Consider the following 20,638-nt stretch of genomic DNA (forward strand, 5'->3'; position numbering starts at 1 on the left):
TTATCCTCAAAACAACCCACTAAGTTAGACCAGCTGCAAGTCACTCAGTGAGCTTCATGGCCAAGAGGATACCAGACCCTGGATCTCTCCCAGCCCCCTAGTCCAACACTACCCTACTTTGCCACATTGGATTTTGATTTTGTGTTGTGTTTCTTCAAATGTACAAACACCTCCACATATTTTTGAAGATTAAAAAAACATTTCCCTGGAGCACTCTGGAATATTTTTTTTAAGTTTTATGCCAAGAGTAAGAAAGAAATTAACTTAGTTCTGCTCATGACCAAATAGTATAGCTTATGATAAAATGAGACCATGCCAGTGCAAAGAACAAGTAGTTTCCCCTAGAAAAATTGGTTTTCTCCTCAAACATCTGTAGTCTTTCATCTATAAAGGTAGTCTTCTCTGGATCCATCCTAAGTTTAGTCCACATATGTCCTAGATCATAGACTATATATCAACTCCAGTTTATTCCCATCAATCCCCCATCAGTACAGCCAGTGATAGTCCCAACATCTGGAGGGCCACAGATTTCTGTGCTGAACCATAGTGATGCAGGCGATAGGTTATTTGAGCATTACTCCTAGCTGCTTGGGGTTGGAGGTAACTGTGAAAGGCGACCATTTGTACACTTAGTTCTGGTTCAAATGCAATTACCAGTTGACTAGTAGGGACTCTGACTCTTCTATTTTGTGTATCACCTGCTTACCGGCATTCTGTAAATATTTAACAGCAGTTCTCCATTCCCCGGTGCCAGTCAAGTTAGCAGGGCTAAAATTGGCTGCTCGGTTTGAAATGTATCAAAGTCTGTGTTACCTTTATTGGTCATAGTGAAAAAATAAATGGCAGAAGATAAATGTTCATAGTGTGAGGATAAAATGGAGATGATGATGACCAGGTAAGCTGCCTCGGGCTCTCTGCAGGAGGAAAAAGCATAGGACGGAAATGAAACCAGTAAAAGCAAGAAACAGAAGCTTTTGAATTGGATAAGAAATCTGCATTAAGCAGATGTTAGAGCATTTAATAAGCAAGGGAGGAGGACTGCTGCTGAAGTAATGCTGTAGGTCAACTCGCACCAACAGAGACCATTTAAATAGGGTATGATTTTGTGGCTTCTGGATGTTCAGGTGGTGGGTCAAGAGTACTATTTGTAGCCAGCATCCCAGCTATACTCTGGTGGCCAAAAAGGATCAGTCCACACTTAGTACCATCCAGGCTAAGGTACTTTATGTGGGGCTGCCTTAAAAAAAAAATGCTTAGAACTACAACTGGACCAGTACACAGCCTTCAGGTTATCATCAACTCCACTGTAGGTCCAATTCAAGCTGCTGGGTTTAATGATTAAATACCACTTTACATACTTTGCAAGGAGTCCCTGCATTATGACCATCTGAGTTACAAACAACTCATACTTATGAACCAACTGCCATAAAGCCTTTAATTAAACAAAATACTGTGGGGAATCATCACTACCATAGAGAAAAAGAGGAAGTGATGGGGAAGGGACAGAGAGGGCTCCAAAGCAGCCCTTCCTGCCTCACCTATCCGGAGAGGAAAATCTCTCCAGCATGTCCTTGCTGCAAAGAGGCGGCACAGGTGAGCTGGGGGTGGTGATTAATATTTATAGTTTTTCCACTTTAATGGGGGTCCTTTGCCCCTAAGCTCCATGAATGTGGAGCGCTGACTATGTACAAATTTGACTTAAAGATGCATTTCCATTTTTCCAGGAACGGAGCTTGTTCACAATGTGGGGACTGCCTGTATATCATTTATTCAGCTGCGGTGCACATTAATTGCTGCATAGAGCACATTTTCTTTTATGTCAGTGCCCTCTCCACATGTTGCAGTGTCGCTCATCCAATTGTGCGCTCTCCCATTCATGCAGCCAAATGTCACACAGTGCAGTTGAATTTCTAGGACCAAACTGCTGTGTTTTGAAGACCAGGAAATTGAGATTTATGAAAGAGAATTTGCTTTTTTTAGAACAACTACCACCCACAACAATTAGCTGTTCCTTTGTAAATGTTTAAAAAAAATCAAGCTGCTTTGAGTGCCAGTTTTTGGCTGAACAGCAGGGTATAAATTGAATAAATAATAATTAGATTTTCCTAGGGCCATTCCAGCTAATGGAGCTACTTACTGCGGAGGCTCAAGTATCTGTATTGATAATCCTCAGCAACATCATGTCAAATGCTTGAGAACAGGGTGTCCAAGAGGCATGGGCATGCATCAAGAAAAGAGAAATTATGTTTTTCAAATATAACAAAGTAAATTAAAACACTTTTATTTTTTATCTTGAATAAAATACTTAAAATGAAACAAAACCAGAATACAAAAGTAACATTGGTTCATTTCCAAGGAAATGTTCACAGTAAGCCAGTCGAAATGCAATTTATAAAATGCCATTCCTGACAAGTGACAAGAACAGTTGCAAACACAAAAAGCAGACATAAGAAAGAGACATATCAGATACAGCATAGTATGTAACAGTTGCTGGTTTGAGGTACATTTTTTTCAGCATTTGGCAGCAATAGATGAAAGCAGAGTCCATTTTCTACTTTGAATGTCTGATAAAAACAAGAATTCAGATCCTACTCCCTGGTGGGTTGAATGCTATCACTGTAAGGAGAGTGGAGCTAACAAATGGAACCGCACCCAGGAAATGCAGCCTTTGGCCTCGGCACTTTGGTTCCTTTGCGTGGGTTTCTTTTCTCTTTAAAGAAAGAACTACAGCATAGTTCAACTTGGGCCCAAGAATCTCTGCAGGTGGAACACAGTTGACGGGAACCAAGGTGATACAGTGTAGAGATTGCTGGGATACTTCCAATTTAGTGAAGGACCATGAGATGAAATTCAGAAGGGTCAGCCTTTAAGACGTTTCCCCACAAAGGTCACCGGGAGAGAGTTCCATCTTGCAGACATTTGCTTTGTCTTCCCTCTGGCAAGTAGATTTCTCCAATGTGGCGTACACATCTTGAAACAGCAAAACTCACACAACAGCATCTTAATAAACAAATGCGATAGAGAAAGAAAACAATAGAATCAACTTGCTGCAAACATATGTCTGATTGAGAAGAAAGCATTGTTACTCTGCTCAGCATAACACTTGGTGGAAATCTAGATTGCTTCCATCACAAACTTGCAGGATGACTAGCCCAGCCAAGTATTAATTCTGTCATACACAGATGAATGAACCTCATGCACATGGATGGGATGGAAATGGGAAATACTGGATCTAAGGTATTTATTTTTAATGTATATACAAAAAGATGGCTTTAGTGGAAATGCAGTACATAATTTGAGGGGAAAATTTTGGGCATGAGTGAAATAAGAAAATCCCAAGAAGTGTGTTCAAAGGATATTATTTTTAGCTGCTAGTGGCTAGGCTCACCCACTAAATTACAGTGTTAACTAAAACTGAATATTTAAGGTGCAGTCTTGGAGGCTCCTGATTACCCAGGGCCTCACCATGCTGTTGCCGGTACAGTGAGATGAGTGACAAAGGGGATTTTCGCCTCTGCCTGCCTTTTCTTCTTCTTCTAGACTGGAGATCTAACAGGTTGGGGTGAGGTGGGGGTGAGGAGAACATAGGATCCTTCATCATCTGGTCTCTTCTTCCCTCCAACATCTCTTCAGCATCCTCATAATGCAGGCACCATATTTTTCCTCGGTAAGTGCGTGGGAGAGTGGGAAGGACTGAATTCCACATTCCCCCTTCTGCGGCTGGAGAAGTGTATGGCCTTGGAGGAGAACTAGTTTCCAGGAATGACAGGACTGTTTTTTAAAAATTTGTATCCTCCTGTTCTTGAAGCAGCTAATGAGCAAATCCATCCTGATTTTTAAGTTCACTTTTTCCTGTGCATTCCGTAAACAGGAATTCTTGAAATCAGTGGTTTATAGAAGGAGAAATGCTCATGCCTGGGATGGAATGGAAGAGGTCAAGTGATACTGATGGGCCAAACATGTTTTCTATAACAGGGAAATCAGTGAGGAAGCTGCAGGGGGAACAGTCCACATTAGCAGTTTGTGTGAACTTGCATGGCTTGAAAGGGCAACAAAAATGATCCAGGTTTGGAAACATGGCCCTGTGAGGAGAGACACAGAGAACCGGGTGTGTTCAGCCTTGAGAAGAGAAGACTATGGGGGAACGTGATATCACTTTATAAGTTCCTGAAAGGCTGTCACAAAGAGGAAGCTCAAGATTTCTTCTTGCTCATCCCAGAGCATAGGACATGGAACAATGAATTCAAGCTGTGACAACCCAGATTCAGGCTAGATAGCAAGAAGTCAAAACAATAAAACAGTGGAACCAGTTGCCTGGAGAGGTTGTGGGCTCTCGCACACTAGAGACATCCCAAAAGAAACAGGACACTCATCTGAGTGGGATGGTGTAAACTGGTGTCCTGCATCAGCAGGGGGTTGGACCTGATGACCTTCTTCCAACTCTACTAGGCTATGATTCTATGAAAGCTTTGCCAAACAAATCCTTTAATCTTATAGTCACCTCAGGCATGGATTGCCTAATTTCATAGATGGAAATTATCAACCCAAAGTGGGGCTGCTGCAAAAACGGTGAACTTTGTGTTAGGCATGGATAAGAAAGGAATTGAAGATATAACAGACAGTATCATACTCCCCTTACACAAGTATGACCACACTTAGCATACTGTGTACAGTTCTGGTCAATACACATTAAAAAAGGATACTGTAGTGTTGGAAAAAGTGCAGAAGAGGACAACTGAAATGACCCAAGGACTGGAGCAACTATGCTATCATTAAATGTTCCAACAGGTAGGATTTTTTTAGCTTAGGAAAAGGTGGAGTAAGGGGAGACACAAGAGAGGCATACAGAGTTAGGTAAGGTACAGAGAAAGTAGATAGGGAGCATTTGTCTTCCTTTCTTATATTGCTAGAACTTGGGGTTATCCAAGGAAACTAACTGGTGAGAGATTCAGGACAAATGCAAGGAAACACTTGGCGCGGTACCATGTTAAACTATGGAATTTGCCTCCACAGGATGCAGTGATGCTCAGCAACTGGTATGGGTTTAAAAGCAGTTTAGACAAATTAAGGGAGAAGAAGACTACCATTATCCACTAATCCTGGGCTCTATGTTACCTTAGTATCAGGAACTGTTTGCCTATGTACATCAGTTGTTGGAAACCTTAGGCAGGAGTGTATTGTGGGTTTTCTGTGGGCAACTGGTTGGCTGCTGCACAAACAGAATATTGGACTAGATGGATCCTTAGTCAGATACAGCACAGATCCTATTACATTCTAATGTAATTCTAGATTGCAGTACAGCACTGAAGTGCATCTCAAGGTTCAAGAGAAGTAGGGCAGGAATAGGCAGTCATAAAATTTGTGGGAGTTACTTAATATTTAGCTGGAGTACCAGGAATTCAAGTTCACTGTCTTTTCATACGAAGATTCACTCCTGGTTACCCCAGGTTTTCTTCATTTCAGCAGGATAATTTAGGGGGGCTATAATGTTATTTCTGGTAGTGCAATCAGTTTGGAATCCTTGCTGATTCAGAGTTTACCGAGAAATCTACCAATAGATCCATCTCTACCTTCTGCCTGTCTACCACTGCTGTCGGGCAAACAAGGCTATGCTTCTCACGGCTCAGACCTCTGCAGTTTTGATGGCAAGGCCAGACTAGAAGATCAGAAGGAGGGCAATCTGACAAAGAACCCTATCCATAACCTGTCCTTCTCTTCCAAGAATCCTCCCTTTGCTATCCTCTTCTCATCTCCATCAGCTCTTGTATACTTTGGCTTAACTTAGGTAAAATATTTCCACTTTCATTGAAACTGATGAAAAGTCAAACTGCTTTTGTTTGCCTGTCATTTTCCATCAACCTGACGATAACAGAGAATGCACTATGAGGTCTGAACAAATAGTGTCATGGGGTTACCATTACCACTTGCTCCTCCCATGTTCAGAGAATGCAAGTACAAATGTGTGGTGTAGAGCTGGTTGATGCAATGATGCTGATCGGATGCTTACCTGTTGACTGTGTGACAAAAGAGACTTTGTAGGATAGCCATATACTTAAGATGCACAGAAATGTAGCCAAGAAGCCAAACACCTGTTGAAAGAAAAACAGCAGCAAAAGCTCTACATCAATTAAGCGATCCAACAGACAGGATCCTATATATTCTACATCCATATTTAGAATCCGTGCACCACCAAGGTTTCTATTAACCTGGCATACATCAAGTTGCCATAAAACTTGTTCAGTACAATTTAACTTCCTAATTTTTATGTACTGATTCACATGCACTTCATAGATTGAATTAAATTATTTCTGACCAGTAGCTAATTATTATGGAGTGTATTCAGCGGTAGTTGTGATCTGGATGCTCTGAATTCTTTGAGATACCTTTGAATTCCTCAATGACACCGTGCTGCAGCCATCTAGCATGATGTTCAACAGCAGACATGAGTTTTGGAGGACCTTGATTTTTGGAGGACCTCTTGGGATCATGGGAAAAAAATTGGCTAGGTAACAACCATCTATGCAATCTACTGGGAATGTCTGATGCAGATCCCATTTACATTAATATGATTTAAAAACCCCTTTCCTGTCCTTCCAACATGAGGTTGGAATGATTTGTCTAATTAGTTAATCAGTTGTGGAAGGAGCCAGAGGAAATGCCTAGTTCTGTGAGAGTAAAGGAATGGACTTGATAGAAAACAAAGCACTCAATGAATAGAAAGACCAAGGGTCATTGAGACTGGCTTGTGAAGTAGCTGAGCTTTGGGCTCATTAAGAAGCCAAACTTAATGCCTGCTAAAATATATTAGCAGAGAAAACTAAGCAGAAGTACAGTCAAGAAATTCACTGTACAAATAACCTAAACAAACATATTCCAACCAAATATACATACAGACCACACAGGTTTCATGCACATATGATCAGAACAGGTTCTTTGTATTCCCCAAAGACCTGCTTGCACTGGTGACTGAAAACCACAAAAACACTGGCAAGCCAAAATGCAGAAGTATGCAAAACTCACCGCTCCAGCTGTAAGGACTGGTGAGTTGGAGTTTTTTGTTACTACCACAATAGATGCAATGAGGAGCAGGATGGAACCTATTAGGTAATGCAGAAACTCCTGAAAGTAAACAAGCACAACCCGGTTTAGAAGAGAACTTTATCCAAGCCACATTTCAGTGTGACTCACCTAAAGCAGCCCCAGTGCCAGCCAACAAATTCTCATGTTTTTAGCAAAATGTGAAAAAGTGAACCTAATGCTACACATCTTCTCTCACCTAGGTAATATTTCCTAGATGAAAGGCAGCATTAAATGCTTTCCGTAACCCCATGGAAAGTGACAATGCTGTAACTTGCTCCTGTATTCCCTACAAAAAGTCCTTTTTGGGATTTTGTACAGACAGAGACTTTGCTTTGGATTCCTCACTCTCTATGTGTGGGCAAGGCCAAGAAACCCAATGGGCAAAAGGGCTACTGTGAGACAGGTGTATGGTATGCATTCCATATAGCTGGCGTTCCTGAATGTATGAAGCTGTTTTATATGCTTCAACAATTACAGGTTCAGTTGTACTTGTTTCATTCTTCTTCCACTTCTCATTTTGAAAGTAATTAAATACAGTTTCCTAAGCTATCAGGAATCTGATTGACTTCTACTGAAATTAATGGGAAATTACTGAATAACCCAGCAGCTAACAATGATTCATTCTACCATCAACAGCTTCTTAAAATAGGCTAGGGAAAACCTTGGCACTCTGTCTATGTTGTAAAATCCATTGTATACCACTTCATACTTCAGATTTGTTCTTTTCTTGTAATTTCCCCCATTATTTCCCACGTGCAGAGGGAAAAGCCCCCCGACAACATTATTGTCCTTATTACACTGCATTTATAGCCTGCTTTCTGTCCACTTGCAAGGAACCCAAGGTGGCTTACAGGGAGTACCTCTTCTCCATTTTATTCCTGGAACAACTAACCTGTGAGGTGGGCTAGTCTGATAGGCAGCAAATGGCCCAGTCACCCAATGGATTTCATGGCTGAGTGAGGACTAGAATCCAGATCTTCTAAATCCCAGTTCAGTTCCCTTAACCACTACCCCGCACTGGCTCAAAAAACTGCAGGAGTGCATTGGACAGGATGACAAAGAAATAAGTAATGGCAAGAGAGCTCAACTATGTTCAGAAATTACAAATGGCACAGCCTTAAAGAATGGTATGTTTGTATGTTATTATGGAAAGCTACCCTGCCATGGTTGCCAGATGGAGCCAAGGCTACCCTCCCCCCCAACATGCAAATTTGCTACATGCAAAGCTGTGTTTAACATTAACAAGCGTTTTACTGTCAACTTTCACTTCCTTTATGAAGTGATACAATGGTCCCAGGAGAGATATTCTATTCCTGAAAGTAAGCTCTGTTCTGGGTAGTCTGGGAATTTATACATCATTCATCACTGAAAAACTACAACAGGAAAATCACAAGGAGTATGTTTTCATGATCCCATACCCCATTGTGCATAAGTAGCCATGGTAGGTTGTTGTGCTGTATAAACCCACATTGCTACCTACAAGTCAGCTTTTTAGGAAATGAGCCACCATGACAACCCATGGCTTGTTCTAGGGGTTGGTTATTGTGTAGTCTGAACCAAGGAGACTGATTCCATCTTGGGTTGCAGGGAGCAGATAGTGAACTGCTCAACAAGAGTGGCAAAAGCCCTTGCCGCTCTTTGCAATCACCCCTGTGATGCACCAAAGCTCAAGCAGCACTTTGGAGTGATCGTCACGAACTTCTGTGCCCCAGAAATATGCACCTTATCATTAAAAAAAAAAAAATACCCAGTCTTTCAGGGCTGCACAAGTGCACAGTTAGGACTGCAGGATATATGTAGTCTTGCCCAGTCAATATTCTTGTAATTTTCTGCTGTCAAAGGGAAGAAAGTGCACCTCATAAGGTAGATGCAAATTGGCAAGATGCAACTAGATATTGGCTGCTTTGAACACAAAGCTGCCAACTGAATGTCCCTGGTAATGCAGGGGAAAGGGGGTGCGTTGAAAGGGGATGGCAGCAAGATCTCTCCCTCAGCGATTAATCCTCTGGATTTCCAGGGCTGAACTGACAGTTCTCTACATTTTCAACACTTCCCCAGATCTCCAGCTCGTTCAGACAGGGGAGATATTAACTCACCCCACTCTTCAGGGCCTGGCAATGTGCACATCAGCCTGAGTGTGGTCTCGCCCGCTTCCGTCAGTGTTAACAAAGTGCACTTCACTTCCTTTGGCTGCTGAAACGTACATGGCATTGACCAGGCAGGACTGCATCAGGCAATCATAAGGGCAGAGTGTGATGGCAACGACAACAACAAATACAAAGACATTTGTGGAACTGAAAAAATGCAATCCTGATTGTGCATTTTGAGGCTCAGAGCATAAAACAACATGGCTGCAAAGGAACATTGGGTAATGATCAAAGATTCAAGATGGGCACTGTTGTGAAGGAAACTGGGATACCTTCTGGAAGACTGAGGGAGGAGGAGGGGAGGAGAGCCTTATTATTGTCTTGTTCACAATGGATTATTCTGCAAACAGCCCACCCACCATCGCTTCTTCATTCAGTGGTTTAGCATGTTATGCAAACCTGCCCAATATCACTAGAGCATCTCTCTTTCTAGAAATCCCAACCCCAATTTTGGGTGAGTGGTTGTTTTTCCCCCAGATAATGGGGAAATCACAGCAAGAGTTTGTCCTGCTGCATTGTGTATTTCTTTGCCAGTTGTGCTTGCAAGATTTCAGTGCAAACTTGCTTATTGTCTCCCCGTTCACAAGTGAGAGGGGCAGCCAGCATTTTGTCACTGGACAATAGATGGGCTCCCCTCTCCAACTGACACTGTGGAGTGGTCCCAGTAGGGAACGCAGGGCCAGATCAGGAAATGAATCACATCATGCATCTAGGCCACCATCTTCAACAACCTGCCCAAACTGGTAACTTACTGGTGTCACTCTGAACAAAGAAGCTGCCATGCAAGCATTGCCTTCAATCAGTGGCTGACAACACAACTTGCCAAGTCACATGTTAGATCCCTAAAACAGCCTGGATTCAGGGGGATTCAAAGGTTGGAAGTAGGGGAGGAATTCTGAAGTTCTCCTTTATACATTTTTGCTATTACACAAGTTATAAAAAGTCACTTCCAGGAGTTTCCGCTGCTTGGAGTAGATCACTCTAGTTTCATTTTCTGTACATGCATTACTATAATCTGTCGTATTTCCTGTTGCAAGGAATCCACTGTGGCTTAAGTGGTTTTTCATTTCAATTTTACATAGAAAATGCAACATGCTTACTGGCATATTTCATGATCCTTTGGCCCAGAGTTTACTTTCTTTTTTGCTGTTAATTCTTGGTGAATGTTACACGGCAAATCAGTAAACGAAGAGAAATGGACAACAGTGATCTTAATTATGAAGAACTTACTGCAAGTGCCCAGTTGATGCAGGTCAGCGTACGATAAGCTCTGAAGACATAGACAATGTAGAAGATGAGAATTACGACAAAGTCATACATCGAGACGATTTCAAAGTAGGTATATGTGCTGTGGTTTCTCCACCATGAAGATCTTATGTGGATGAACCCGATCAACAGGAAAAACTGAAAAGCAACAACCCAAGAAAGGGGTCTGTGGGGAATGCAGGATAAAAAGCCAGTTTCCAGGACAATGAAAGGTTCAAAATTAAACAGGAATTCTTGAAAAGTCATACAGATACAAAAAACAAGACAATGAAATGCAGAGTTATAGGGATTTTCCAGTGACACCATCCTAAGCAAGTTTGCATCATTTAAGTACCTTTGCAATCAGAAGGTGAAAGTGTGAGCGCAGTTAGATTTGGGTTGCCAAGAATGAGGGAGTTGCTTAAAGACAGACATGGCTCTAAGTGAAGGGTTTTGTCATCAGCAATCACATCTCACAGCTCTGGAATTATATCCTATATGCTTTATTCTGTACTACAAAAAGAACAGAATACTTTTAAAATGCTTTACACATAAATTGCACCTGTGAAATATTAGAGACAAGAAAAAATGTCACTTTTTAAATGAGGAATACATACGTACAGGTATTCATAAAAGCATCAGGAAACATTGGTAGGAAACCATTTTTGTCCAGTATTACAGATCAATACTCTATTAACGGCTCTCCAACATTTCATGAACTTTTCACCATTATGGAAAAGACCAAATGACAGACCAATACCTCTGTGCTGTTTGTCATACATAGCAACACTTTAGAAATACCACTGCTAGTTTCTGTTTGCATCCCAGAAGCTGGAGTGGGTTTATGCTATAGAAAGATATTTAAAACTAATATAAGCATGTGTCCAACCCATGATGAAAACCAGCAATGTCAGATGGCGAGCCATTATTCCAGGCCATTAAAAAAAAAAAAAAAGCCAAATGCAAGAATCATTTTTGCTTCTGCCTTCTAATCACTGAAACAAAAACCTCATTCTTGGTCTTGGTTTGGGGCAGGAAAGTCTGTGTTCCAGGATGAACTCTGTTACAGATATGTCTGAGTATGAGTAAGATTAAGGTGCCAGACATTTAAATGTTGATATTAAGGAAGGGGAAGTAGAGGCACTTGTCATTTCTTTCTTCTTGTATCTGCTGCTTTACGAAATAACAGGCAAATGCCCGTCTTATTGTGTAAGGGTGGCAAAATGGCAAATGAAACATGACCTCACACAGGCACTTATCAAGCATTGCAGAGCCAATGATGGCATCAGGATGCAGCCTTCAAACATGGCTTGGTATTATGGGAACACGCCTGCACATGCCCCTCCACGTCATGTGGCCGTAACAGAAGGCACTTTTGCTTAATAATTGCCCAGCTAATATGAACCTGGGAACAGGTGGTTATTCTAACAATGGTTTGCTGAAACAAACAAACTTCAAACCTTAGCTCAAAAAGCTAGCTTCTTTCAATAAATCATAATTAAGATGAAGCACAGTTTAGGATTTGGACACAACACCTAATCAATAACCACAGACGGCTTCTATTATCCTCCTTCTGGCTATGCCAGTGGAAGAGAAGGGAGGGGGAATCACAGAAGCCAGGGGCTCATGCGGAGTCTTTCCCATAAGAATAAACCAAAGCTTATTATTTTGCCCAAACGCATTCAATGTGAAAAGCAAATATGAATGGAGGAAAGGAAAATGACCAAATGTTTCCAGAAGAGATAAGAGATGTGCTTACTCTGTAATTTCCTTATGATAATGGTCCATTTGAAGAACAAGTTTTGCAGCTATTAATATTCTAATAAAGCCAAGTGGTTTGCTGTTCTACTACATTACGCACACTTAAGTGTGTCATTAGGAGTGATTAGGAACACGGGATGCAAAAGATCAAGGAAAATTACATTTTCTCCTCTGTATTATAAATTGTGTTGTTAGGGTGCTTGCTAAAGATCTGTGTCCAGGCAGCTTTCGAATAAGAAAGAGACTCAGAACTTTTACACAGATTTATTCAGGAAAATAGAACCAAAAAAGACAGCAAGACTTACCAAAGAGAAAGAGAAAACTATGCCTGACAACTTTCACAAAGGACCTAACCTGACTTTATAGTAGGGGTGTAGCCCTCCAGAGTTGTTGGAGTGTAACTCCCATCAGCCCCATCCAGCACAGCCAATGGTAAGGGATGATGAGAGTTGTAGTGCAACAAGATCTAGAGGGCCACAAGTTGCCTGTCCCTGCTGTTGCTGACCCACATCTTCTTGACTGGAGCTAATGGATGCAATTCCAGCTGATGCATCATCACCATGTTCCATATCGCCACAGCCAGATGTGGAAGACACACCTCCCTTACAAACACTCCCTGAACCAGGGAAATCGTTGTCCTGTGTGCAGACTTGCAGTGTTTTAAACTGGAACGAGGGAAAGGTCAGTGGTGATTTGGGGAGGAAGCTTATGGTTTGCAGAAAAGCCATTTATTTTTATTTAACTTCAGGGTAAGTAAAGGCTGGCACATCCAATGGGAGGATTCATGAAGAGGAAACAACATCTACTTGTGGCTGTGAACAGGCACATGTGGGGAGAATAAAGCAGCAGCAGTAGCAAGAGGTGCACTGAACTGAGTGCGAGTGAAGCCAAAATTGCCCAGCTTTGGTTCGTGCCAAGGAGAGGCTCCAAAGGCTGGTCACAGTGAGTGCTCAGCCAGCCCAGGTGTTAAGAGTCCATGCAAGCCCACCTGTCCTGCTGATGACAGGACTTTAAGATTTTGCAGGTTTTTAAAATGGAAAATAATCCACGACCTGAAAATGTTGAGTGTGGATGCTTACATTTCTGAACATGCGCCGGAGGAAGATGCTTGTTTTGGAACCAGAAGGGACCGTGAAATTTGACCTATGATGGCATGAAAGCTTGGGACAGAGACAGTTGGTTTGACACATGGATAAACTTGATGGGAAGAAGGCTAACTGTTAGCTTTTTTAGACTGTGGGACTGAGGCGATCCTAGTTTTAGTCCCCACTCATCCATGATGCTCATGACTAACTTTGGGCCAGTGAAAAGGTCTCAGCCTTTGAGTTGTGAGGATAAAGGGGGGGGGGGCTTCTGTGAGCTGCTCCGAGCTCTTTGCAAATGTAACAAATGTAGGATAGAAATATGCTAAGTACATAAACTAATTTACAGACAGTATAGATTTTTGTGGGGGAAAAAGAATGTCTATAGCCTTAAACAGAGATGGATTTCTGAGCCTGTGAGAAAAAAGAGGAAAAAAATCCATTCACTGATTGTCTAGACCAGTCTGGCCTAAAATCAGGATATTATAACGAAAACCTCTACCAACATTACATTGGGAAAAAAGGTGACACATCCCACCAAAGAATGCCAGCAAGTTCAAAATGATAAAGGAAAAAAAAACATTCAGAAGAAGATGGAAACACTTCACATCAACGGAGGAAAAACTACTTCCTCACATAAGCCACTTGCTAATGTAGAACCACAGAGTTAGAAGAGTAACATGACACCAAAATTCCATTTACTAGAATCCTCTAAAAGTCATAAAGGAGTGAGCAAGCATGTTTGTTCCCCAGAATCCTTCAAGACTAAGCAAAACCTACAAAGAACATAATTTAAAAACTCAGAAGAAGAAGAAACTGAGAAAAAAGAGTTGGTGGATGTGATGAAAACTCAAGTCAAAAACATACAGGAAAGGTATTGGGAAGGAACAGCATTAAATTTAGGTTCGCCCACCAAGTATCTATACATATGGAGAGGAGAGGGGGGAATCCCGGGAGGGGGGGGGGGAGATTTGTGAATGTTTCTAAAATAGACTATAGAAAAGTTTTAAAGTATTCAAAGAAAAAGCAAACAACTAAACATAGACCAACAGTTGCAATAATATCAACATCTTAATACGTAGCAGAATGAAATTTTCTAACAGACTCTACATTGAAGGTAACTAACTGGAATGTTCTGCATGTCTACTCAAAAGCAAGCCTGCATTCGCTTACATAGGACTTATCCCTGTGTAAGAATGTATGGGCTTAGCATATGAAAATCTACAGGGCAAACCTATGCATATTAACTTGGACAGTTAATATTTTGGGGTAGGATTGCTGCTGAAGGTATCTAAGCAAAGTACGGCCCAACTGTGGATTCTTTTTCTCATGGTCCAGTATGACGGTCTTTGCTTTTTGAAGCTAAGCAAAGTATACACAGAACTATTAAAAGATGATGAAATACCAAAATTGACTAAAAGAGATACCCAAGTTGTAAGTAGGATAAAATGGTACATAAAAAATCCAAAGTTACTGTGGAAAGCGGAAGAAAACAATGCGTGTTCATCAAGCAGAAATAAGAAACGTGTAAGAAACTGGACTGTGACAGATTTTAAGAGTGCACTTTATGGAGAAGATATGCCTTTATGCGTTAAAAAAACTGAGAACATACTTCAGAATGTCAAACACCAGACATTTTGCTAGACGCAGTTTGATGCTTGTCCATACTGATAGGTGAACGTTGCAGGAGTGACTTATATGATACGGTGACACAATGGAAGGATGACTGTCCCTTCGCTGGAGTGTATATGAACACCCTTCCTAGAAGACATTCACCAGCCCAAGTGCATGTTACTTTGTCTGAGCAAAAACCCATTTCAAAAACCAGCCTAAACACAGAATATATTGTCCTTGAATGCAGTCAAGTATTTGAATACAATATAAACAAACCACTGTCAGAATTGGGAACTGCATGTAGCCTTTGTCCAGGCATGGCAAATTACAGCTCTCCAGAAGTACTGCCTACAGCTCCCATCATCCCTCAGCACAAGAAATGCTTGCCAGGTCTGACAGGAGCTGTAGGCCAAAGCATCTGGAAGGGTGTGTGTTGCCCATTCCTGCTTTTGTCGGAGAATAAAATATTTATATATGTAATCAACTTTGTCCATTGCATGACACTGTGAAGGACCTTCTTTTTCCATTCTGTCTGATGAAGAGTTTTGTGCAATTCCACACTCTGATTCATCAAAATTTCAGCCAAGTAAAATGTCATTTTATATGTCAATAATCAGTAAGCTGAGGAGTTCTCTTACTTCAATAGAAGTGCATTAACTGGTGTTTTAAAATTTCTGGATTGTCCAGGTTTAGTGACATGTTCTCTTGTTTATAAAAGAAATAACAGGAAGTTTTCTATGTTATTTCAGAGAGCCAGCAATCCTTTGTATGGACGCAGTTCCAGCACACAGACAGAAATTCCAGGCCTATAAAGATTATCATTCACTTCTGTGAAGAAAGCCATTTAAGCAAAAAAGGCAACCACAAGCAAACGTGCCTTCCCCTGAAGGCAGCAGACTCTGAGCCTACCAGTCAAGTCCTTCCCTCTGGAGGAAAAATGTTCATAAACCCCCTTTCCTCATGAGAGTGAATATAATTATAACAAAGATTTCCTAAAAGGGGAACAACAGAGCCTGGAAAACTCATACATTTTCCAGTGAAAGCTGGATTCCAGCCATCATGCATGCACATAGCAACAAGAATGTGCGAAACATCAGCCTCTGCACAAGAAGCAGTAATGCCATAGCTATGTGCTTGAGTGGGATGCAATTTTTAAACTTTCAGATATCAGGGCGATCATATGCAGCAGTTTTATCTAGCTTGCACAGTAAAAAAAATCTCTTTGAGGAAGTAGTTGACAATAAAAATATCAACTTCCAGTCTTCTAACAGGAAACATACCTTTGAGACTTCCTTTTTAACACATGAATCCTGCAACTATTGCAGAAAACCAGCAGTGATTTTACAGTGTTGTCCAAAGGACTGAAAGTCTACTAATATATAGACCCCTTCTTTTTAAAAACATTGAATTGTTTTTTTGTTATGAGCAGTACAAAGACAACAGCAAAAACAATGTTACTTGAATCCTCATATGGGATAAGATTACTGAAAAAAGAAAAAAAAAAACACTGTAGTGACTACGTATTTTTATGTAGAAACTTTTTTAAAAAATTATGTTGCCCAAGCCACAAATATTGCACTTACAACCTAGTTATGCACAAGATAAAAATATAACCAAGGTAAAGGATTGGATCCAAAGGTTTTCTTCAGCAAGTGAGAAGCTTCTGTTCATGGAAGGGCTTAATGGAAGACCACCTTATGAAGAAACTTCAAATGCAGAAAACTGCTTTCATTTGCACAAGTTCTTGTGTAAGGATTTGCATGTGGACACACACACTTCCCAAGACTTTTTAATGAGGCCCAAGTGCAACCTGCCCCAACCTGGTATCTCCAGTTAAATTATTCTACAGTTTCCATTATCTGCATCCAGCATAGCCAAGGATGAAAGCGAACATCACCTGCTGAAGCAGGTGTCTGGCAGTCTTTGACAGGCTTTTCTTGCTCTGGGAAGTAGTGCTGACAAAAATAGCTAAACAGAGACTGGATACTTCTTTGCTTTATATAGCTCTTACTTCAGGGTCATAGTTAAAAGGTTTCCCCTGATTTGCAAGACTGTTTCCATTTCGAATTGAACCCTAAAGGCTATTATTTCAGCTGGCTGAAGAAGAACCCTTGTTACAACTCAATGGGCTAGTTTGGACGTTAAAACAATTCAAGATGCTGCTGAAATTACACTGGGAATAAGCAAGCGTGCTGATTCCAGACATGATCATTCGCGCACTTACTGATGCCTGAGCTGGGAACTGTGATGTGTAAATCTTCAATTCTTTGTTTTTGGGCAAGAAACATGGGTTCCATCCAACGGCCCGCAAGCCCGTTTGCACGTCATATGCCAGGACGCAGCATGCCAGCTCACTCTAACTCCGTTCACAACAACTCAGGAGTTGGCTGCCATGCAGGGCGGGTTTGCAAGCTCGCTTACCCGCAGGTAACTACGCCTAAAGCCCGCCAGTCTTGAAAAGCTGGGCGTTAACCTATGAGCGGTTTGTGTATGTGCAGCACACGCTTGTATACATATATTCCACGGTGCGCTCTTGCGCGTTATAAGGCACTGCTGTTGCACCCCATCGGAGAAAGTGCATCTCGGAGTTAGTGAGAAAAGGAGACCCTGCCTGCGCCCAGACTCCCACCGGCTCGCTTCATCCTAGCCTAGCGCGGGCGGGGGGGCGGGGGGCGGGCGGATTCCACCAACTCCCCAGGAGGGAAGGAAGGCGCCATCCTACTCCTCAGCGTCGCCTCCAGCGTCCCGCGCGGCCAAATCCGGCGCCAGAGGGATGCCTGGAGGAAAGCCCCTGCGCGGCCACACCTGCGCAGCGCTTCGCCCGCCGCTGCCACCCGTCTGGGGAGGGAAAAGGCGGGCGGCGGCGACGAACCGGGCTGGCTGGCTGGCGGGCGGGCGGGCGGGCGGGCGCACGCCTTCCTTGGAGAACTTGCAGCGAACCAAGACGCCGGGCGGGGAAACCGGAGGGAAGGAGGGGCTGCTTCCCGCCGCCCGGCCCGAGGCCGCTGCCACGCGGCCCGGGGAGCCGCCTCGACCCGCCTCGCGCTTACCATCTGGGCCACCTTCAGCATGGCCGAGCAAGAGCGCGCGTAGCCTCGGTCCAGGTGGCCGCAGCCCGGCGCAGAGGGCGGCGGCGCAGCGGAGCTGGACGCCGCTGCGCTGCTGGCGTCTGTGCGGATCACGCGCACCCCGTGAGACATTACGCGCCCCTCTGGCCGTGTCTCTCGCCTTTCGCTCCGGGGTCTCCCCTCCCAGGCTCGGCGCCGCGGTGCCTTCGCCGCTCCGGAGGCGGGACAGGGCGGGGCCGGCAGATGTGCGGCCGCCGGGCGCCTTTGGAAGGCAGGAGAGGCGCGGCGCACCAGGCCACCAGCTCCAGGCAGCCGGGGGAAACGGACGGCGCGGCCCCACGTAGCAGGGCTTGCCCGAGGAAGGGGCCGTTTCCTGAGCGAGGGAAGGGGCTGGACAGGACAGTCCCTGCGCGCTCCGCGGGCAGGGACGGGGGGAGGGAGGGAGGCAGCGGCTGGAGGGAGCGGGAGGGCGCAAAACAGGAAGGAGGCGGCGGCGGAGGGCAGAGGAGTTCGCCGCCGCAGCAGCAAAACCTTGCGCCGCGGGGGACGGGGAAGCGTGAATCCCCAACCGTGGCGCACGAGAGCCCGCGGCGAACCTGTCTTTGCTTTAACTGGGCTGCAACGCGCCCTCTGCTCTACGAAACTGCCCTAAAAAGTTTCTTTCCCCCACCCACCTCAGCGTATCGTAAGTCCCCATCCAGTTCGGTGACGGTGCCCTGAAGCGGTACTAGCAGAATATTTGGCACGTTCCGGAAGTGAATCCTTTAAGAGTTGTCTCTTTTTCGCTCTAGCTCTAAGCCTGGTTGCATGCAAAACTAGTGAAGCTGCGCTAGCTCTTGCTGTGGGTGTTGCCACCCAAGTTCCAAAATAGTAAGAGCTGAACATTAAAAAAAACTCTTAAGAAATGACCTGATTGACTTCAACTGAAATTCTTGGTATGAACAAAAAACAGTAACAGGGAGGTTCCAGAACGAAAACAAATAACATCCTGTAAAGGCGCAAGCCTGTGGGGCGGGGGCGGAAGGTCTCCAGCTTCCAGCAGGCTGGAGCCTTTTTCTCTCTAAACTTGCCTAGCATTGCAGCCTAAATGTATCTCCTCTTGTGAAATGCAAACAGGGCCGACCAGACAGACTTCTATTTAGTGATCGGAGCAAGGACTGCAATGGGCAATGTGTGTGTGTGTTGGGGGGAGGGAGGTGCCCTTCAATAAGTCCACCTTCTCATCACCGCTGTCACCAGCTGCTGTGGCTTCCCCACCTTTCTCATCACTGTTACCATTTTGCTAGCTTGGGAGGGCGCAAGCCAGTGAGCAACGAGGCGGAAGGGCCTGCGGCTGCCCCTTTCCCCACTGCTTGTTTTCTAGGCCAGGGTGAGAAGCTGGAGAACAAGCAGGTCGCTGGGCTGAAGAAGGCCCAGGACAGAGTGGTCTTTCAAGGGCTTCGCTTGGAGTGCCACTCATCAGCACTGGCCCCGTGACTGGGATTTTTAGACCTTGTTGCTCAGTCTGGTTTTTTTTAAAGCAAGATTTTTATGGATCATTTACCTACTGTATAATGAATATAATTTAGGTACGTAATGATATAGTAAAACATTTGGAAATGTTAATTCCCCTGTATTACGAGGCTTTCATAAAAATGTCAGACACCTTTGCAGATTTATGGCATGATCCAAGGTTGCTGATCTTTACCATAAGTTAGAGATACTGAAACTGGGATGGTAACATTTTAAGAATAACAGAATGCCTGGGGAGGCTGTGGTAATAGCAGTTTACATTAAGCATAACTGTCATTGCAGGCTATTTCCATAAATCTTTGGAAACATGCTGCCTCAATTTTTAGTCAATATAAAGATTATAACCAAACATCACACCAAAGATCTTTCAGCAAAAATTATGAGTTTTGTCTGCATGGATTGGCAGTGGCTCTGAGGTTTCAGGTAGGTTTCAGCCCTACCTGGAGATGCTGGTGAGACAACCTGAGACCTTCTCTGTGCAAAGCAGGTGCTCTGTCTTCAAGTGCACTTATCTCAAGAGTGATCTTCCCCAAGTCAAGGAAATGGAGGGAATGTCAAAAATATTCTAGTTCAGGGTGAGCCCCCAATAAGTTTTGGTCTACAATTCCCATCAGTTCTAACCAGCATGCGGTGAGGTAAGATGGCAATTGTAGGCCAAAAACTTGGGATGGTCACAAGTTGTTCACCACAATCTACCCCAACCCCCTATGCTACAGAATCCACTGAACCCTTTAGAGCATGGGTCCTCAGACTAAGGCCATTTAACTGGCCTGCCCCACAGGTTTTGCAATCGCCGGTGCGTGGCTTGCTCATGAGGTCATTTTGGACTAGCTTGGAGAAAATGATCCCCTTGTGAACAAGCTGGCGCCTCACCGTGCATGCACCCGGCAGTGGCTTGCTCGTGGGGAGGTCATTTTGGACCTGATCTCCTCATGAGCAAGCCGGCACCTCACCCCGCGCGCCCCTCACCGGCCCGTGCCCCCCTGCCAGCACTGCCTTGGTGGCCTGTGCCCACTGCTGGCACCGGTCAACTGGCCCCCTTTAGAAAAAGTTTGAGGACCCCTACCTTAGAACATCTCATAAAAGAGCAAACAGTGACCACTAAATCAATAGCAGCTATGGCTTGACT

General features: G+C 43.7%; 1 protein-coding gene across 1 annotated transcript; it reads right to left on the reverse strand.

The window, feature by feature from the left end:
* Window positions 1-1,562: 1,562 nt before the first annotated feature.
* CMTM7 (CKLF like MARVEL transmembrane domain containing 7) lies at window positions 1,563-18,310 on the reverse strand. The gene is made up of 5 exons (XM_044417368.1): window positions 17,980-18,310; window positions 10,458-10,631; window positions 7,021-7,119; window positions 6,008-6,089; window positions 1,563-3,000 (listed from the first exon to the last, which is right to left on the reverse strand). The coding sequence occupies exons 1-5, from the start codon at window positions 18,127-18,129 to the stop codon at window positions 2,987-2,989; spliced, it is 519 nt and encodes a 172-aa protein (XP_044273303.1). The 5' UTR covers window positions 18,130-18,310; the 3' UTR covers window positions 1,563-2,986.
* Window positions 18,311-20,638: the final 2,328 nt, after the last annotated feature.

The sequence above is a fragment of the Varanus komodoensis genome, unplaced genomic scaffold, assembly GCF_004798865.1.
Source record: "Varanus komodoensis strain SLA01 unplaced genomic scaffold, ASM479886v1 scaffold10, whole genome shotgun sequence".
Taxonomy (NCBI): Eukaryota; Metazoa; Chordata; class Lepidosauria; order Squamata; family Varanidae; genus Varanus; species Varanus komodoensis.